Here is a 22,674-nt window from a genome sequence, read left to right as displayed (position 1 = left end):
ATCATATAAATATCTAAATTATATGTTATGCATTGTATAAAATTCCGCAAGTGTTAATAACCAAATAATAATAATAATATTATTATTATTTCATAGAAAATGACTAGCTGGTATTAACATGTCAATAGTTATTGACGTATTGTAGAATTATGTGAATACGTTCCTAGTGAAATAGTTTACAAGCTACAATATATTAATCTAAATATTTTAAATACTTCATTATTAATACTAAACAACAATATACGTACATATATTAAAGAGTTTCTTGACTCAATAAATGTTTTTTTTTTTTAAATAAGCAACTAAATTTTTATTATTTGAGTATTCAATATCGTCAACATTTTAACTTGAAATTTTTATTCACATGTGTATTTTTACATTTTTTAACTACAAAATAATTTTTAGCTTTTTATAATTTGAAAAATTACGTCAACATTTCAAGATCAAATCCGTATAAATATATTGTGGAAATAAATTTCTAATATTTTTAAAATACTACATAAACAAATTATTTTAATTTTTCTAATATGATTTTAGCTTTTTTACTGTACCAAAAAATGATTATTATTTAATATTTTAATAAATTCAAAAACTTTAAGTGCCTAATGTGCCTATAAATAACAATAATTAACTTAAAAATCTTGAATAGGTATTTAGGTATTTAATATTATAGGTATAGCAAATAATATGATAATTATAAAAATTATGAACATTAGCAAATTATTTAGTCAATTTTAATTTTAATGGCTAAATAAAATATTTAATACAACGTTCGTCATATTTATATTGTGTAATAATAATTATTGATAAATAGTTTAATTTATGGATGGAAAAAAATTACTTATACTCTTTCGAAAAAAATCTGTTATAAAAGATCTGATTTGAAACTCTATTATTTTTTTATACGCTCATTTGTTTATACAATTTATTAATATACTGTGTAGTGCTGACTTCATGAGAGGGCCATGATTATTTGGGTATGAAAAAACTTATAACCTCTTAAATGTATAAAGATTATACACATTCAAAACTATAGGTAAAGTAAATGTACATAGAAATATATTTTTTTTACATTTTATTAAAACATAGAAATATTTTTTTTATTACCTATTATATACGAACATATTTTTCTGGAAACACATAGATTAATTATAATTATATTGTTCGCTAAGAGTATCAACTCGTCAATTAATTGTTGCTATAGTAAGAAATTAAATGGGGCATGTCTGAAACGTCACCAGAAAATAATTTTTCAAATTCGCTTTAAGATGAATTGATTAATACACAGTATAAACATTTTTTGTTCTTTTGTACATTTAAATTATTTGTTGTAACTTAATGATTAATTAGGTATTACTTAATACTTACTCAAAAATTGAATATAACGCTCTTCTATTTTCAATTGTTTTATTATAATATTGTTAAAATCTATACTTACTCTAATAATCTGTATGATTCTTTGTTCTAGGGGTTCTAGGGAATTTTTACATGAACATGTTTTTAATAAAACATGTGTGAATCTTAGATGCCAATGGTATAGGAAACCAATCATCTGATTGTCATGAGGTTTAATTAAACGCAAAATCACATTACGGAGCAAGTTTTGATCATAGTTTTATCGATTCAAATCTCGTCCGCGGAATATTGAACGATAATATATGAATATACCAGAAGTAAGATATGACATAAGAAAATATAATTTAAATTTAATATACAAAATGTTTAAACTTTTTCTTTGGCGAAGTTCAGCTTAATACTAGTAGATGCTATATTGAATTAAATGTTTTCAGTTAATTTTAATGTAATATTATTAAACAAATCTATTAAAAAATGTATTATTTGTGATTTATGAACTAAAACCAAAACACAATGATATAGCACCATACGTACGTTCGGGCGGAGAAGGTTTTAAGCTCGTTTTTGATGCAGTAAGTTAATTAACAATCAAGTAATTCATTTTAAAATGTATTTTCAAAGATATAAAAGGAACGCTGAGTCGTCTGTGAACGACTAGTATAAATAATAATTTGTACAAAGTTTGAACCACATGAGATGTATAATTTTAATTGGTAACGAAGTGCATGAAGATAATATATAGAACTAGCTCCCACATAAGTTCAGAAAACAATTTTTGCATCTATTCCCTTGATAATAAAAACGAATAATATAGTTCACAAAGAAATATTAGAAAATTGATAGAAATTTTAAAGAATATATTTAATCTGACACCCGAGCGACAAAATAATTTTTTTAACTGGTAATGGCGAACTGGATATCTACGTAAAGTTTATATGTCGGATATATCATCCATAATCCAAATCACAAGACCAAAAATATTGTTTTTATCCACACACTAAATGTTAGTATTAGACAATCAAATTGAACAACGGATGCATTTCGTATAGGCAACGAAGTGCACGGGACAGCTAGTTATGTATGGTAACTAGTATGTGACATTTAATATTTATAAATGCACTGAGTATTGTTATTACAAAAATGCCACTTATTTTTGTTATTTGATATTTTTGACAAATCACTTTTGACGGGGCAATAAATAAACTTATCTAAAATATTAGCTACATATTATGGTTATTATATTATAGTATTATTATCGTACGCAAACAGATAGCGTGTTTAATGCAAAAATAATATATACGTATTTGAAATATATTACAGGCTTTTTTTTTTAAGTTCTTTCTATTTTATGTTAGCTTATTATTTTCTATGTAAATTGCAATTATTTTTTATTAAAACATTTCAGTTTGCATAAATATACATACAAAATAAATTATTGATTTCAATTAAAATAACTGTATTAAATTAATTTTATCAGCGTTCAATTAATTTTTTACCATTTTTTAAGCCAAAAACAAATGAAGCACTATAATTATTATTTTTTAATTCATAATACAGACGTCCATTTTCACACGTACAGAGTTTCTTGGTAAATTAAATGTGAAGTATAACGACATGTTTTTGCTTCGTTTTTTATTATCTTTTTGAATTAAAATGTATGGTTACTATTACCAATATTGCCTTATTTATAATTTTTATATAGTATATATAAACAAAAATGAAAACTGTTTTAGGTCTAATTACAAAATTGTGATACCAATACGTTATTTTATTATTTATTCATTAAATAAAATATATAAAATTAAAACCAAATTATAATGTTTGTTTGTAAATATAAATAAATATATTTTCTTGTGATTAGGCACTTCTCAGTTTTATCACATTATAATAGGCAATGACGGCGTAATGTATAGGCAATACAGGGACATAGCTACGACGAAGACGCAAATGAATGACGCATGTGAATATTGTATTTTTTTTTTTTTTTTTGTTATACACAATAAATGCATATTTTCAATTATAGCCACACATTTATCGTACAATATTATTTACAATATTTGCAACCCATTGCTATTAAATAGAACTATTATTTTTTTTTTTTAATAATTATTAGGTAGTAAAAAACTTTTTGAATTATTATAGTTTTTAAAAACATTATCGGCGAAAATGGAATCTAAATACGAATGTAGTCGACATCTATAGTGTACGCAACGGTGTTATAAAGACGATATGAACATTTGAAGCAAAATAACTGTAAAAACAATATGAATATGAACATGAAACTGCTATCATAACAATATTATTCAACGTTCTATCGCGTTTACTGAATCAAACAGTGTTTTTACAAGGTAAACAGTTCTTTACTTCTTAAAATGATTACATTATAGAATACATATTGAATAACAAAACAGTTATTAATAAAATTTATTATACTATGAGCGTGTGTACAATATGACAGAACTTCGCCATTTAGCACCGACTTTAATTAAATTACACAGACTACAATACAGTCGTTGCAAAATTGTAATTACGTAATCACATTCACTGTGTCTACGAGAATCCATAATATATTATATATATATATATATAATGCTGTAATATATGAACAAAGAGAGTTGTCTGCGAACCAATGAAAGACCCGTCACAAACACAAGACGTGTGTTTCATAATGTATTACCTACCTATATGTTCATATGTTAATTGGTTATAAATTAAAGTTGCGATGTAAATGACTTTTTTATATTGTTTTATATTAATCGTATACACAGTGCACACCAAGTTGTTAGATATTCGTTATTTTGTCATGAAACAAAATCAGTTATATTAAATTGTATTTGTCATATTTTTATATATTTAGTTATTGATAATAATACGTTACGCGTAGTAGAAAAAACGGCAAATAAGGGCATATTTCTATGAAAAAAAAAAAATTAATTAGTTTTAAATTTAAAAAAAAAAAGGTTAGCGATAGTGGTCGAGCAGATGGTCATCTTGATGGTTGGTTAAATTTGAATAATTATTATTGAATGATATATCATTGTGTGCGGAGACGGTCTATCAGCGTCGAATCAGTCTATAATATAATATCACTAAATATACTTCATAATACTTCATGTTATTATTATTTTTTTTTTTTTTTATTATTATTGTTATTAGTTAAAATAAATTATTTTACTTTAACTTATACAATAGGTTGAAATAATTTTTTCAAAAAATATTATACTTGAAAGTATCTATTTGTATGTATAAAATATAATAATATACGCCTAAAAGTTTTATGTCACCATAAACAATGTATTTGAACTAAAGCAAAATAACTAATTCATAGTTTAAATATGTAATTCCGTTCAAATTTCAAATTTGATCTTAAAATGTGTATAAAAAAAAAACTTTATATTAAATATTCAAACCTTAGTTATAGAAAATATACATTTTATAATTTTTTAACGTAAAACCAATAAATTAGTAAATTTTTATAATTTTTTTTGAATTATGCCTGACTATAATACAATAAAGTAAATAGGTTTATAGTATTGATCAGTGGTGTTTAACCCAAGGGCCACGGGCCGCGAGCCACATGTGGCCCCCAAAGAAATTATATACTCCCCCTTAAAAATTTTTAAAATAAAACAAAATTTAAAAAAAGATAAATGAAAAATAATTATAAACACAATAAAATTATTGAAAAATACGAATTTTTATTAATTTATGAATTCTTGAAAATATTCCAAAAATACCTACGATAATAATATAATTAATAATAATAATCAAACTAAAAATCTGGTTAAAATTGAGATTGTTAAAATCCTAAAATTGAATGAAGGTTAGGTAAATTTTTTGTGTTAAATATTTTCAAATAGAAATTTGACGATTTAATATATATATATCATCTGTGTACTTAAAAGAGCGTAATAATTAAATTAACGTGTGTATCATTCTTTTCAATAATTAATAAAATATGAGAAAACATTTACAATACGTAACTACGTACCTTACCTACCCTATTATATGTAACAAAATTATATTATTAGTTTAAGATTGAGATTATTCGTAATTTTATGTATGATACAATTTTGGAAATAATTTGATTTTGAACTATCTGTGACATTTAAATTATTTTCTATAAACGTCGATAAAAAATATTCTTTGGGCCAAAAAACTAAAAAATTGAATATAAAGATCTTCTTACATTTTTCATGTAACAATAAAAAAATCATGATCACAATATTTTTTCATAGGTGTTAAGGTGTATAATGTTATAATCTTAACAAAATTCGTTAGAAATAAAAAATTTTACAAATTATATTGTAGTTAAAAAAGTAAAAAATTCTAAATTTTTTAGTGAAGAATTTAGATTTTAGTACAAAGTTTTTTATGAGGAGTATTATGTAGAAACAAAAAAAAAACATTTAAATATATAAATATATATTTTTATCGACATTTTAATGTATGATATATATTCTTTTGTTTAATCTCAACCGTGTGTAAATCAAAGGAATGACTAACGAAGGATATATACTTTTAAATTTGATATAGTGTTTTTTTAAGGACATCTACAGACAATGAAATATACTTGCTTGATTTTCTAAAATGAGCAAAATTTATTGGTCATTACTCAAAATAAAACAATTATCTATACTATATTGTACTAGATAAATAAAGTATTAAAGAATCACATAATAATAATCTATAACAAAAATCTTACACGCAACATATAACATTTTTTGCAATATCCTTATAATTTTTACTTAATTAACACCTTAGGATTAAAGAGTTAACTATATTAGCTAGTTTATTTTATGTTTTGTACAACATTACTAAAAAACTATTTCATAAATTACAAATGATAAAAATTATAAGCATAGATTACTAAGTAAATACGACAAATTATATTAATTTATTATCTTATAAGAATAAATAGCAAAATTTTATATAAAAAAAAAAATAAATAAACATTTTATTACATAAAGATTATTGGTATTGTCACATACAATTCAAAACGAGAAAATAAATAAAAACTTTAGTTAATATATGATATTTATATCACGTACATTATTGAAATATATAATAGTTACATTTTAGTTTGTATTTCATAAATTCAGACCATCAAAGTTATGTTATTGACCCCGCATATTTTATTTATAAACGTATATACATTTTATTAAAAAATAAAAACATAATAATACCTATTATATAATAAATAAACTATTTAATTTGATTCTTTATTATGATTACAAAGAAATAATTAAATTTGAATGTATGTATTTACAGTTTTAGTTTTTTACTTTCATGTAATTAATACGTTTGATGAAAATTTTAAAAGCTAAAAAAATTCTTATCAAGATCCGAAAACCCTGATAACTGTTCAAAATTAAATCATTGCGATCGTAAATAATTAGATTTTGACCGCGAAATATATGTCTCTGTCTTAATAGAAAATTGTATTTGAAGTTCTTCGTTTATACGGCTAATTAATAAGGCAATTAAAGGTCTAAATAAAGTATTTGATAATAGCTTAAGTAATTGAGATTAGAAGATAAATAGGAAATTAAGTAATACTCCTAACGTTAAATATTATATCAAATCGCGTTTTTTAAATTAACAAGCAAACAAATCATCTCTCGAATAAGCATAATAGCTATTGATAAAAAATAAAAATTTATACGAATTGTATACCACGTGGGTAAGCTTATGTAATAAAACAATCTGAATTATAAAGATAAATGGTAATCCTATATAAAGTGTACACGAACAGCTCTGAAACTTCAGAGGCCATAATAAATAATTTAATATTAAGATTTGTCTAACCGTATGTCACGGATATTGATTTACAACTAAGCAATTGACAAATATTTCATCAGCGCAATATTATATTAGTAGGACTAATAATAACTTTATATTTATAAAACGGGTTATATAATATATATTGATACGTAAACACGCCCAACGGTTTCTTTAAGCCCATATGTTAACGTATTATTACGGAATGTTGAATTTCTCAACTTGCTTCTGTGGTTCGAAATACAATAAAACTTCATCTAGAGTTTTTCCCTTAGTTTCGGGCATTATAAATATGGCGAATAACACATTCAATAAACAGAAGAAAGCAAATATCGACCAAACGATTTCCACTCCTAAATTTGAGATCATTGATGGATATATTTTGCAAATCATAAACCACATAATATATCCACATGTCTGTACAACTCCGTTCATAACACCTGAAAAGAAATATGAATACGTATTATAAACAAAAAAATCATCTTAAAATTCTGTATATTAAACAATTTAATCTTGGATATATGTTATGTATAATATACAATTCACATACAATATAATATATAAAGCATCTGAAGATCATTTTACATTTGGATTACGTTTGTACAAATCACACTATTATTATTTTTGTTATATAAGCCATTTAATGTAATTTATTGAATATCTAAGCAATCAGACAAGCATATTCAAGTGCTCTGGATTGGGCAAATTTTACGCCATTTTATAATGTATATATATATATATTTATTTAACCTTTAAATATTCCGGAACACACACATAATACAAGTTCCAAAAAAAAATTGATGAGTTTTGGTATGTATTATATGAATTATTATTTTTTTTTTTTGTTTGTTTATCAGAATATTGTATGTATGTGTTATTTATGCGCGAGTCCGTCTTAAAATTGTGAATTTATAAAAGACTTTTTAATCTCACCCTATACAATTAGAGATATATAAACCACAAAACTTTCAAGTGTTTAGACTTTAGATCCTGCGGTTTGGTCTAGGCGACGATAATCGAGGAATGTACTGGATATTTGCATTTATATCATATAAATTCAAAGTACTTGAACATATTATGTATTTTTGACAAAATCATTTATTGCTAAAGGAGTTTGAGAAGGGATTAATACACTGACGTAAATTAATTTGATACGAGAAACGACGCCGTGAAGGATTAGTTAGTGTTGTCTGTCGTACGAATCGAAAACCTAACAATAACTACACGCGCGTGGTCGTACCAAATTTAATCGCGATTCGTCGTACCTTTCACTTCCATCGGGAAAACCTCGCCACACAGTATCCAAGGCATCGGCAGAATGGCCAGCAGGGCGAAGAACATGAACATTATGAACGCGACGATGAGCGTCGTGGCGAACGGCGGGTCCTGGACGCCGGCGAACGCGCTCATGTAGGCGACGACGACGAGCAGCGACACGGCCATGCATCCGCCGGAAACCACGACGAGCTTCCGTCGCGGGACGCGGTGCATCGCCGCGAAGCCCACTCCGCCCATCAACCGGGCCACGGACAGGAACAGCGAGACGGTGTTGCTGTCCCACGGCACCCGGCAGTCCCGGAGCACGTCCATCGAGTAGAACAGCAGCACGTACACGCCGCTGCCCTGCTGGCAGACGAAGAATGTCAGCGTGATGGCCGTGGGCATCCACACGTTGCGCCGCAAGAACAGCGACCAGTACGATGGCGGCGGATCGGCGTCTGTGGCCGGCACATCGGCGTCCACCGTGGTGGCTACGGCGGCGTGTCGTTCGACCACGGCAGCGGCCGACGGCGCCGCCGCGGCCGTCACGTGCGTCACGTAGGCCAAGTCCAGCCACTTGTCCACCTCGTCCGCCTCGGCGTTCCGGCCCTTGGACCTGAGCCACATCGGCGGTTCTGGCACCATGAACAGCGTGAGAAAATTCGCCACGCTCACCACGAACATCATACCGGATATGGTTTGCCAGCTGAAGAACATGGCCAGCACGCATTCCACCATCATGCCCAGGCCCACGGTCATGGTGACCAGCGTTGTGTACAGCGGCCGCAGGTTGGCCGGAGATATTTCGGAAATGTACAGGAACATGCACGTACTCACGCCTGTTGAGCGAAATCGTCCGAGTTAGTTGGGGGCCGATTATTTATGTGTTTCGACAAAATACAACAAACGTGAATAAACGTTAAATATTCGCATTTACAAGTCGATATGACCCGTCCAGTTCATTTTGACGAGTGTCAAGACGAACTGGGCTGGTTGTATACCCCGCACTTCTCATAAGCGAATAGCTTGTTGGCAATCCGAGCCCGAGTGTCTCGTCCACTCTGGTGCTTTTCGGGCGGAAGAGTTCCTAGAGTCAATAGGACATCGCGTCACTACCCAGATATTTACTGTCTCTATCATCTAGAACCACTGGCTTAGAAAAATACCACTGTATACAATATGCTTAAGACACGCTTCAGAGTCTGAGAGTAAATATTAAAATTAAATTTATTATAATAGTTTCGAATAAAAATATGGTTCATAGATTATTATAATTTTTAATTTTTAATACTCACCTATAGCGAGACATTTTATATTATTATACTTAAATAGTATAATAGTATATACTATATATATATACACAATAAACATTACAGTACAAGATAAATAAGAGATTTATATACCGTATATGACATCGTCAAACCTTTGTTAAAAAATTCAAAATAAATAACAGATGGTTTTTTCAAATATTATAACAATGCATGTATACGAATTTCACATTTATCACATATTTCAGTCCCAAACCTCATAAACACACCCTTACTTGTAAGACCTTTAAGTTACTAGACTTCAAAAATAAATCGATTCAAAAGAATCGTTTTTGAACTCAAGCTATTTAGTTCTTTCGAATCGAGATATTGTGAACTTGTTATACTAATATTAAAATATTGGTAGATTTTATGGAACCCCAGACAGCTACTGAAAAGTTTATCTTAGAACGTGTCAAATTGATTTTTTTTATCTTTCACATGCACTAGACAACTTATAAATATGATATTTACTATCTAATAAAATGTATTGTATAAAATAAAAATACAAAGCACAAATTAAAACTAAATTTATTATAATATTTTTACTGTAACATTGTAAAAATATTAAGTTTCTTAACGTGATTAATTAAATATTAATAAAAAAAAAAATTTATTTTTGTGAGTATACGCATTTATAAATAAACTAACAGCGATAAAAATATTAAAAATCATATAACCAAGTATTACAAAATATGTATGTTTTATAATAATGGGAATATTAAAATCATACAATTTCGCAATAATTTAATTATTTTATAATTACATATTTCATATACATTTTATAAATAACAAGTAAAACTCACCGAACGGGATTCCAAGTATAATTTTCCCAATTAACAATGTTGTATACGAGTTTGCAAATGTAATTATTAACCAACTTAAAGCCATTGGTATATAGACAATTTGAACAGTTTTTCTTCTACCAAATTTATCCGTTAATATTCCAATTATGAGTAAACCAATCGGACATATAAGTATTGTAATACTTGCTGAAATATATCGTAAATGTTTTGTATTACAAACCAATAGTTATAGTTAGTAAAAAGCTAAAAGGATAAATTATAGTATGACGTACATTGCATATGTTATTATAATATAAATTCTTATAAAATAAAACTAAGAAATTATTTCGTCAAATGTAAATTTTCTTTAAATTATTAAAATTATTTTTCTGTGTAATTAATATAAAATTTAAATATTTCACTATTATAAGATTTTAAAACAAATAAAGTCGAAAAGAAATAAGAAAAAGTTATTTATTTATTTTTTAAATCAACTAAATGTGATTTTTTTATTTATTGGGGGACTTTTTTCGATAGATATAGCCTATATTTAATAGTGATTTAAAATATATTATACTGAGATAGCCAATTAGTATATTATATAAATATAAACACAATAGGCACTGATGTTTTTATGAGTAACTTTATTTTTTAATTTGTGCATGATAATTATTTAATAATATCAAAAAATTATTAAAAAATTCAAAATTAGCACGTAAATAAATAAGAATTTCAATTTTTTTTTCACTAAATAAAGAATAATATCATTAATACAAATTAAGACAATAAGTATAAGAAGTATAGCACGTTCCAAAGATCATTCAGTAACGATAATCTCATAATATATATTTATATATTATAAGTGGATATGGACAGTACTTTAAAAGATACTTCAGAGTAGTCGAAACATTGAGAGTTCAAAGTTAGATCAGTTATATTTTTTAAATATATTATACATGTGATCAATTTTTTTTTAAGTGATTTGCTTGGTTTATTACGATTATTTTTTCGGTGTTTAATGTATTTCAAATTCGAATTAGAAATTTTATTAATATTAGCTGAAATATTAGATTCTGAGTGAAGCGATGTGACACGGCTACGACAGTAGATGCTCGGTAGCGGCCTGAACAGCGTATATACCTTGAATGGCGACCGTTGCGTATCGTGTCAGATGAATGTATTGGTTTTAAAATGTTGTGTGTGTTCTATTTTTTTTTAATTTATCATATATATTATATTTTTATATGTATCTGAATGTTAAGTTAGGTTTAAAGAGCATTTTAAATAATTTGTTAATAAGTATTTAAAAATAAAACAAAAAATTTTAATAACAAACCTAAGTAATAATTTAAAAGACAGAAAAAAGTCGATAATTAAAATTCTATTAATAGCTGTTAAAGAAAACAAAAATATCTTTAAAGTCACAGTATGTCTAGAAAATATTTGTTGAAAAATCAAAGTATATTTTATTGTTATACATTATTGAATTAGAACAAATTAAAAAACATCAATTTTGCCAAAGACTAATGTTGATTAAATATTTCCATACTACAGTGGTAAGTTTTTAGTTTTACTTGATTATTTTATAAAATACTAGGTATTTTTTAGCCTTAACCCCGTAAAGCATCGACAAAATAAATTATCTACTAAAAATCTTAAGACTGATACATTTTTACAACTCCAAAAGGTTATGATAAAAATAATACACTCATTTGTATATAACTTTATGTCTATTACTCTTTAAAAAATCTAAACATATAATTAAAAAAAAAACATAAAAACATAAAGACAGAATTTAATTAAATATTTAACTACCTATTTAGTAATCAGAAAAAGGATAACCGATGATGATTACATTTTATTTTAATTAATCTGTGGGTCTAGAGTTATTTTGGAACTTGATTATTTAAGTAAACGATTTAATATCAGATTTGTGAGTGTCAGTTGTATGATATTAATATTAATGTACCACACGTGTTTTTAGTCATATATAAATAACTTTTCACTAAATTACAACTTGAAACTGAACAAAGAGCATATTAGATAACATATTATTTACATAGGTACTTATTATTACATAATTTCAAAATTATTTTAGAAAATAAATCAGTATTATTGTATTCGAAACCAAGAAAAGTATTTGAATACATTTTTAATTTACTTCTACTCAAATACCTAACACTGTCTTTTTATAATTTAAAAATGATGATATATAGCTTTTTTCAATAATATAATAAAATGTTTAATAATCCTCATACTTATCCAAGATTCCTCTTCTATAGTCAAATGTATTGTTGATGAAGGTTCTCGAAGTTCTGCCACAAGTGTAGATGAAAATGAATATGAACAGCCGATGAGAAATTGAGTGAAGCATATCATAGTGGAACAGAATAACTAAAAGACCATAAATAAAGTAACAAAAAACAATAAATATTGTATATAAATTAAATATAAAAACAAATATCTTAAAGGTATAGTAATAAATTATTTTTATTTTATTTTTTATACCCACAAGTTTCAAATGACATTTTAGTTGTCTGTGTTTCATTTTTTTTTTTTTTTTTAATAAAGAAAAGAATGATAATTAATGGTGTGTTGAAAACGATTAGATGTTAACGTAGGTATATCATGAAGAAATCAACCTTATACTTGAAATACAGCAAAATAATAAGAACAAATTCTAGTTTGTTAAATTGTTATATACCTTTATATAAATTAGATTGGGTATCGCTTAAAGCCACTTGATACACCGACCTGAGCTTATACATTGAAAACAAAGTAGATTAGTAAATAATCTTTGATACAGGGTGTTGAATTTAAGAAAATATTGATAAAATTAATCAATATTCTCTGTTTCTTGTAAAATATGATAAACAATACTATGGAAATATAATAGAAGATATCTGAATGTATCGCGCGGATTATTTATATTAGGTATAATATCAAGCACCTCGTCGAAATTCGTTATCTGCATTAATCATGTTTCTGCATTATTGCAAATACAAAATAAAAGCACGGCTACCGACACAAAAAGCTCTTGATAAATATTTTTTAACGATGATAAAATTACTATTGTCCATTTGCATATTACACCATATTATAAGCATAAACACATAATTTATGATGTAGGTTTTGTTTTTTTTTACGTGTTCATTTTATAAATTATTAATATAATTTTAACATTTTCCACTTGAATACATAAAGGTACATTATAGCATGCCGGACTATCTATGTATATTTAATCTGTACGGAAATAATGATTAAATTAATTAAAAAATGTTAAAATAAAATGTTTTTTAAAAAAACCACATTTTAGTGTTAAATGCCCTAAAACCCTGTAACGCTCTAAGATAAATGAAAAAATAACCTTAAAATTTAAAATAGTTAAAAAAAAACGCACAATACGAATTTTTTATTCTAATACAGAAATACATAATATATCGCATGTTATACAAATTACATCGAAAACTCAACCGTAATATTATTATTATACAGTACATAAAATAATACTTATTCTGACCATATAGCTACAAACTTTTGTTTATTTTCAGAAATATAAATATTATACATAATATGATATAATGTAGTCGATAGAGATATTCTACCCGAAGATTAAAACAACTCGTCATGGATAGTATGCACAGTTACCAATAATGTTATTAGTGTATATAAGTGTTATTATATAATTATTATATTATTATATTATTATTATTAAATTGTTATTATATATTATGTTATTATGTAAGTGTTATTAGTCTCCTACAACCGTTCTGTTTATTTTAATTTATGGTGATTATAGTACATACTTTATTTAATCAAATGTCAATAACTATTTTATCATGGTTTAAATAATTATTTGGGTCTATAAACTAAACTATGCAAACAGGTACCAACCTATCAATCATTTTTTTTTGTGAATTTCATTATTTAAATATACCCATTTTGAGTCGAGCCATACGATAATATTATTGGTACTTATATTATAAGCCTATGCGCAAAAATCAGGTAGACGCGAGCTAACGTGTTAAATGTTAATGAAGTAATATGTGGGTAAGTGTAACGTTTGAAAAAGTGTTATGTATTTAACACCTGGGATTAACTCAACTTAAAAATATAAAATATTATAACTACGTTGGTTCCAAAACCGTCAATATTATTTTAAATATATATGTAGTAATTTATTGTATGTGTGGAAAAAGGTACTCTTAAGTAACTAAATAAATAAATACGGACAGACCAGTGAACCAAAATGTACTCGAGGCTACACTATATATTTTTATTATTGAACATCGTCCCGCGTTGTCGTGAAAATCTGAGAAAGCGCGGATACGACGGTCGCACGTAAACGGGCCAAGTTTTTATTTTAAATTTGTTTTGAACCAATAATAAAAGTGTTTCCTACCAAAATCTGTGTTGCATTTTATCGTGATTGTTTGACGTTCTTGACTTAAACGAAACAGTACTAAGATATACGTACTTTGTATAATCGACGCGGAAGTATACTTAAACTGTGATACATGAATTCTTGAGTTACTCTGCTTCAGAAGGAAATGACTAAAACTGATAATAGTACACCATTGTACCTACCTCGTCAAAGATAACAGTTCCAAACTAATTGATTTTGGGGAAAGAGACTCTCCCTGAGACGCGTCCATGAGGGGGGCGATGGGGGCGAACGCCCCCCCCCATAAGTTGTGTAATGTTCTGTCTTTGTTGTACAAAATATCCACAATTCTTTAGTACAGATTTTTAATATTTTTTTTAATAATTAAAATTGGACATGTTATGTAAATTGAATTACCATTTTTTTAAGGTTAGGGTTATAAGTTCCAAATAATGTATTTAACGCCATTGAAGAATTTCCTGATTTTATTTTTCCTTGTATTAGACAAATTCTTTTTATATTATACACTCTTCTTGTTAGCGTAGCAACTGCAAAACGCAGCTTCTCAACTCTTCACGGGTATCATTTTCACTTTTCAGTTATCAAATTGACATTGAAATATCGAATACATTAAAAATCTGTAATAAACTGCCTATATACTTTTTTTAAATACAATTTTAATTTTTTATAAGTATTTAATATCTTAAATATTTTTATAAAAGTATAAAATTATGCATATTGTAAATTTTACTACTAATAGGTACATTTAAATTTTTACTTATACTAAAAATTTCTTACAGCCTTACTTCTCTTTCATTAGGTAGATACTATACTTGAATATTGATTACAGAAAATCAATTATTCATTAACAAGTATTTATTTTATTTACAAACTTAAATTTTAAAGTATTTAAGTAAATAAATTATTTACTGCTTATTGCTTAATCATATGCTTCTTAGTTAATATTGGTTTGGTGTATTATTGCTTATTAGATTAAAAAATTGGTTAAGAAGCAGAATGAGTGAGCACATGCTGACTGTATTAGCTCTTTTTAATATACATATAAATGAAACAATTAATACAGACAACAGTATTAATCGCTTTACTGCTTCTAATAAAAGAGTTTTAGACTTTGTTATATAACATATTATACATTTTTAAATATAATAAATATATTTTTTACTATTATTATTATTATTATTATTATTTACTATAAGAGTGTAAGTACTATTTTACTGCATCTGTACAATATATCAGACATTTTTTAAGCTAATTTAAGTTGAAATTACATCAAATATATTATAGGTTTAAGTTTTGGTTTATTGATGCGGTATGTAAGAGTTAAAATTTTTCGCCCCTCCACCCTCCATTTAATTGACCTGAAGACGCCCCTGGGAGAGTCATTAGCTCTGTAGAGCGTACGAGGGTAAGACGATCATAGGTTTAGTGCGTGTAAATAAAGGAGACACGACACTATCAGTGGTACTTATGCTTTTTCCAATTTCATATAAAATATAAATATATCTATAAGTCTATCGAAATTGGCTTATAATTTTTTATATAAATTATATATGTTATAAAAAATAAAACTGACTCGTATCATTAATATGCACTAAAAAAATTTTTCTCATTTTATACATAAAACAAATTACAAATAAACATATCAAATATATTATAATATCGTATATGTAAACCAATCATAATATTTTTTTTAATGTAATGGTTCATAATTATTCGAGTCCGTCGTTTCTGTTGTGTGTGCCCAATACTTTTTTTCATGTACTTATTGGCATTATTACTCATACAATTTTTTTTAATTAGAATATAACTTTACTTTGATAATAAATTATTTAGTAAAAATACTATTAAAAATAAGTCAATTTAATAGATACCGAACTTAAAGTAAGGAGCCTGGTTATATTGGTTCTAAATCCATTATAAATGACGTGGGTATGTCACGTTGCACGTATCTTTCAAAAACTATTTTTTACGCTGTTGCAAATATTGAATTACGAATCATTTGTAGTGAGAGGTTTGATTTCAAATACTCGGGTCAAAAGTTCAGAGGTTCAAGTAGTGATTTTTGTAGTTAATTCTTTACGTTTATTTCATAATAAGTTTTATATGTCTGCAAAGAATAAACAAAATATATTACCTAGGTATTGTATAAATTTCTTTAAATAGTTTATCCTTTAATAAATAATAGGACTTATGAAACATGTTTTGTAGAGATATTTTTCTGCATTCATATATGCAAAGTAAAAGTTTACCTCGCAATAAAGTGATTTTTATAAGAAAAAATGTTACAAATACACATTAAAATGTTGTCAAGATATTTATTTTGTTCTTCATTTATTCTATAAAATGTATAGGTGTAAATACTCAAAAAATATTTATTTTTACATGTATATTGTAAAAGTCCATTTGTGCTATGTATCTAGAAGTCAAGCAAATATTTCAATTCAAATTCTACGGATATTTTAACAGATTATACACTTTAACTATTAAATTTAAACGAAATATCTAGGTATGGACAATTCCCGAGAACACGGAGGCAAGTATAAAGAAAATGCGGGAAATAATTATAATTTCCGCAACATAAGGTTAAATAATAGTATATTTTATATTAAATTAAAGTTCTCGCTAAATTTTAATTTAAAAAGCACTTAATACTGCTAAAAATATAAAAAGAAAATATTATGTTTCCATTTTGATATGTGTAGGTACATATATATGGATATGTTCTGGTGAATTATCAATTTAACTAATAACAGTTATACTGTTTTATAACTGATATAATAAAATATGTGCAATAAATCAATCTTTTTATTTCTTCAATATTTAAACGACCGAAATCTCATTGTTAAATATGACTTAATACCTAGGTATCACGAAAACAGAATAATATACTTATCAAAAAAAGTAAATATTCAAATTATCAAATTATCAAATTATGCAATACGAATTTTAAATAACATAGCTTCTTTTTGTTTTCCAGAAATTTAATTCATACATCTGATGCATAACATAAGCTTTATAAAGATATACCATGACAAACTTTGAAAACTAAGAAGCCTGGACACTAGGGGTCCATATTATAAAATATACGTAACTCGAGATTAAATGTATAATTGTATGTCGGTATCCACGGTAACAAGCAAACATAAAAGTAGTGGGAACTGACCACTAGGTAAGGGTTGCCATATACGTCCTGGTGTGGTTGGACTCTGGTAGTTTTAGTAGCGTCCCAATGTCTTGATGAATTGTTTCAGGACGGAAAGTGTCCCGGAATTAAATTCAATCATTTATGTTAAAGTTTTGTCTTTTACTTAGTACTGGTAGTAGAAAAACAATAGCTTTACTAATTCCAGTTCACCGAATATTAAGTTAGTTTTTACCGTATAGTAGTAATCTTAGAGCGCCGACCATTATGTATGGTATTCCACTATTTCAGTAACAAACATATAGGTTGTTTATATACAATTTTTACAATTTTTTTTGTATTTCAACTGGAAATATTCCTGTCAATGATTATTATTCCCGGGAACTTCCAACATTTACAATACTAGATAATATTATAGTCCACTATTACAAGAAATAATCACATTAATAATAATAACACACCGCGAAATGCCAAATTTAAAACTATTTCAATATTTCCTAACCTAATTATTGCAGTTTGTATTGTAACTAATTTTCCCTGGTTGATTAATATAATCACACGCTATATAACCTTACTGTCCTAACTTCAACTAACAAACATTACCTATACTCACATATAGTTATATAGTCGCATTTCATAACTATGTAATACATTTAATTATCATAAATATGCTCACAATCGTATTACTTACGAAATTAGATAAAAAGAGGTTAATTATATTTTAAAAGAAGAGTAACTATACTAAAGTTAAATTAATTATGTTATTAAATTCAGTCACGAGTAATATAATTGTATGTAGATATTTCTATTATCCAATTTTTAATAATTCAAATTGATTTTTATATGTTTATCTTAATTTCGACGTATATATTATATTTTTAATCATATAATATCTAAAACAATATATTCATTTTTAATGGCAGAAAATGAAAATGGTCATTTTTTGCAAAAGGCAAAAACCTCTGAGTAAGTAAGTTAAAAAAGTTACCACAATTCGGTTCAGTGGTTTAGCCGTGAAAACGTAACAGTCGTAGTTACTTTCACACTCATAATATTTGTATGAATAATGTAGTTTGTAAAATCTAAATACTATTCTGTTGTATAATATCAATATCGTTAAAATAAACAATGAACAATAAATTACGATTAAAGAGAATTATCTAAAAAACAATAAATTATTATTGATTACTATTAAACGCTGAAATCTGATAAGCCCCATTGTAACCTATAATTATCAAAATGTTCATTCTAGTGTGATGAATTCTGATCATTGAAACTGTATTTCATTAAATACTGTATAGCGCAGTCAGTAGTTAATAACTATTCAACTGTAATTTATTGTAAATAAAGTATTTGTTTACATTTGTACGGTCTTCCTACTTGATTCGTTATTGTTACTCGATCAAGTACTAGACGTATCGCAACACAATTACCAATTGAGTGTGATTTAATTTACTGCACACCTGTTCTTGCTTCATAACTAATTGTGTGATATTATTATATAACATTCTATAACTAAAAGTCATATTTCTAACAGAAGCTCAATTATATACCAAGCACGTAATAAAGTTTTTTATTACCAATTATTTATTTTTAATAAATCAAATTTTAAACTTGTGTTTTTATTAAGAATTAAATATCAAATAATTTAACAGTCAATTTTAAAATTAATATTAAGTATTATGATTATTTATTTGGCTGTTCGGTCTAGGCACAACCTTAACTAATCAGTTATATTATACTTGATTAAAACATTTAAAATTTTAAATAGACAGACAACTAAAAAAATCGATTGATAATTTCTTGATTATCGTTTTAAATAATATGTGTTAAGACATTAAACTTTATCATATATATTTTTACATTCATAGTCATAAACCAAAACCATATTACGCATTATGCGTGACCGATAAAATTTGTACCTATTATGTTTTTTTAAGGTATTAACGAGCAATTACAGAAAACATATTATAAGTACCGAATGTCTATTAAAAGTCTAACTAGTTAGTGCCTTAGTTACTACTACTACCTATAAATAATATTTTATTGTGTAAACTATGGTTGGGCCAAATTAAATTTTTTCTTGAAGTGTTCGAGATCAAATGTCAACTCGAATCCATTTTTTACTTAAACAGTTTTCTAACTAAATGTAAATTTCCATTTTAAATTTATGATAATTATTAAAATTATTTTTATTCCTTTAAAAATAAATAAAAGTAAAAGTAAATACCTTTACTAGGTTTTAATTCTAACTTAAAATATGATTTATAAATGTTTTTGGTACCTATACAAATAATGTATAAAAAAAATCATGTTTTATTTATAATAGTATAGGTATTGAATTTGATTTTCTTCGAACGGTTGAACATGTTTGAGTTTAAGTATTAATTTCCAACGAATTGTTTGAATTTCTTGAAGTTTGGAGTGTTTGAATTTGATAAGTTTGATAACCTATGTCTAATGTAAACAGTACAACTTAATTTTTGAGTTAGTATTTTAAAAGTAAATAAATTATATATATTATATTATTTGATGTTACAATATAAGTACATTTCAAACTATAACTTATACCTATCAGGAATTGTTTAATATATATATATTTATATTTATATATTTTAATTTGCTTTTAATTTTATTACATTTTATATCCCACACATTATTTGTATCTTATTCTATAATTAATTTATAATATAAGATTACCGATATAATAATAAATGTTATTATAAACAACTAAATTATTAAATACATTGAAAAGACAACTTTTTTTAAAAACAATATTTATTCATTGCTCAAAGTTTTTTTAAGAACATAATATGATGAATGCGTCCCTTAATTAAATAAGACAACAAAATAATGTAAATTTGAACGAATTCAATTTTTTGGTGAAGTTTTAGAGTACCTATTGCTTTTCAGACAAACAAACAACGTGTTTATAAGTTGTGTTTTATTTAATCATAATTGCACTAACGTCATACAAACTACAATTCGTTTCATAGATTAGGTAAGATAAAATATAAAATAATGTAAACACTTAAACGAATTGTCAATAAGAATAAATCTTTTGATATAGTGCAAATAATACACATCGAGTATAATATTAGGTATTTATTATAATGAAAAAAAATAGTTATATTTCATAAATTATCATTATTTAACACGTTGGCGGTATAGATCACTAAATTCAAGTTTATACTGATTTATTATTAATTAGTCAAATTACAAAGAAGAAATATTAATGTTATTTTACGAAATATTGTAGGCAATGCAAATTTTGATTTAAGTATTATACTATATTATATTCCACACCTATTGTTCAATCTAAACTAATTGATAATAATTTACTAGTCGTGAAATTGTCTACTGTATTACATATACATATAATATTATGAATATGGTTTTAATGATGGAATTAAGCCTACTTTAAACATCACCTGTCTTAACAAATCTTAAGTTGCCTATTTAAATAATATTTAAGTGTACGTGTATGGCCACTTAATAAAAAATACAACGCTATATCTTATCAGTCATCGTACAAAGAGCTTTTGTTTCTCTCAAAAAAACATAAATAAACCATTGTGCGAGAGGTCCTCCATTGTATGTGTCTACTATCGTCAACAAATTTAATTCCTATATAATTTGTTTTTAAATCCGATTTATTGCAATTTACTATAGAATGATATTATGTTGAAGCTACCAGAATATTTCCAGCTCACCACGTTTATTTGATTATTTTTTATGAGTATCTAAATATATTTTTTTTGTATAAAACACAAAATCTAATTATGTACATTAGACTGATTTTCTAAAAATAACTTATGTATTTATTACAAAAAATAAAATTGCTTAGTTTAAATAAAATTAAATAATTTATAACAGTTATATATATATTTATTATTAATACACTTTAATATTAAAAAAGCAAATGCCTTAATACACGATATACATTGCATAATATAGTAATGAATTATCTATGTAACAGTTAGATAATATTTTAATGACAAATAAAAATTTAAATGCCTGTCTACAGTACACTAACCATATAAGAAATAGAGAAATATGTCTAAACGTACGACATACGAAGACAGATTAGTTATAGAAATAAATGCCTAACAATTAACATTCTTATTGTATATTAGGTGTCGAGTAGATCACTGTTATGGGTGTATTAAATTTGAATTCTATGGTATATCATTGTACCTATACCAAAAATGATTCCGAGCGTAGACGATCTTAGTCTATATCATTAAATATACCTATTTCATTATGTGTTTTTTGATAATTATAGCTATTGTAATTTATATTATTTTTAATATTACGGTAGTTTGATATATTTTTTCTAAAAATATTGCAACACTATAGTGTTTAAGTAGTATATAATAACACTCGTATATTTTTATATCATATTATATTAAACTTATGTAACACGTGATTTTTAAATAAATACATTTTAGTATCACATATTTTTGTAAATACATAAAAACATTAAAAATAGATATTTCCTGGGTTACAAAAAGAAAAAATTAGTTTTGTCAAAAATTGGACTAACGTGAAAATTTTCGTTGTCCTTATTTTTATTTGCTTTTCCCGACTATAAAAAAGTACTAAACATTCCTAATTTTCAGCTGCTTATCATACAAA

At 25.8% G+C, this 22,674-nt stretch overlaps 1 protein-coding gene across 2 annotated transcripts; it reads right to left on the bottom strand.

Annotated features, from left to right (window-relative positions):
* Positions 1–6,628: 6,628 nt before the first annotated feature.
* On the bottom strand, positions 6,629–13,194 carry LOC113556356 (facilitated trehalose transporter Tret1-like). 2 transcript variants are annotated; one of them, XM_026961239.1, is made up of 5 exons: positions 13,002–13,194; positions 12,748–12,883; positions 10,511–10,696; positions 8,403–9,236; positions 6,629–7,577 (listed from the first exon to the last, which is right to left on the bottom strand). In XM_026961239.1, exons 1-5 carry the CDS (start codon positions 13,035–13,037, stop codon positions 7,336–7,338), a joined length of 1,434 nt encoding a protein of 477 aa, XP_026817040.1. In that variant the 5' UTR covers positions 13,038–13,194; the 3' UTR covers positions 6,629–7,335. The 2 variants fall into 2 exon arrangements, with proteins under 2 accessions (XP_026817040.1, XP_026817041.1); XM_026961240.1 differs by having other exon boundaries at positions 12,998–13,065.
* Positions 13,195–22,674: the final 9,480 nt, after the last annotated feature.

The sequence above is a fragment of the Rhopalosiphum maidis genome, chromosome 3, assembly GCF_003676215.2.
Source record: "Rhopalosiphum maidis isolate BTI-1 chromosome 3, ASM367621v3, whole genome shotgun sequence".
In the NCBI taxonomy this organism is placed as follows: Eukaryota; Metazoa; Arthropoda; class Insecta; order Hemiptera; family Aphididae; genus Rhopalosiphum; species Rhopalosiphum maidis.
Note: the sequence above shows the minus strand (reverse complement) of the source record. Positions and strands in the feature narration are given on the sequence as shown.

Excerpts from the sequence above, each read along its gene's own strand:
- LOC113556356 (XM_026961239.1), bottom strand. The coding sequence starts at position 13,037 with ATGAAACACAGACAACTAAAATGTCATTTGAAACTT. Across the intron at positions 12,884-13,001 it reads TAAAATGTCATTTGAAACTT|TTATTCTGTTCCACTATGAT; the intron begins GTGGGTATAAAA and ends ATGGTCTTTTAG. Across the intron at positions 10,697-12,747 it reads AGAAGAGGAATCTTGGATAA|CAAGTATTACAATACTTATA; the intron begins GTATGAGGATTA and ends GATATATTTCAG.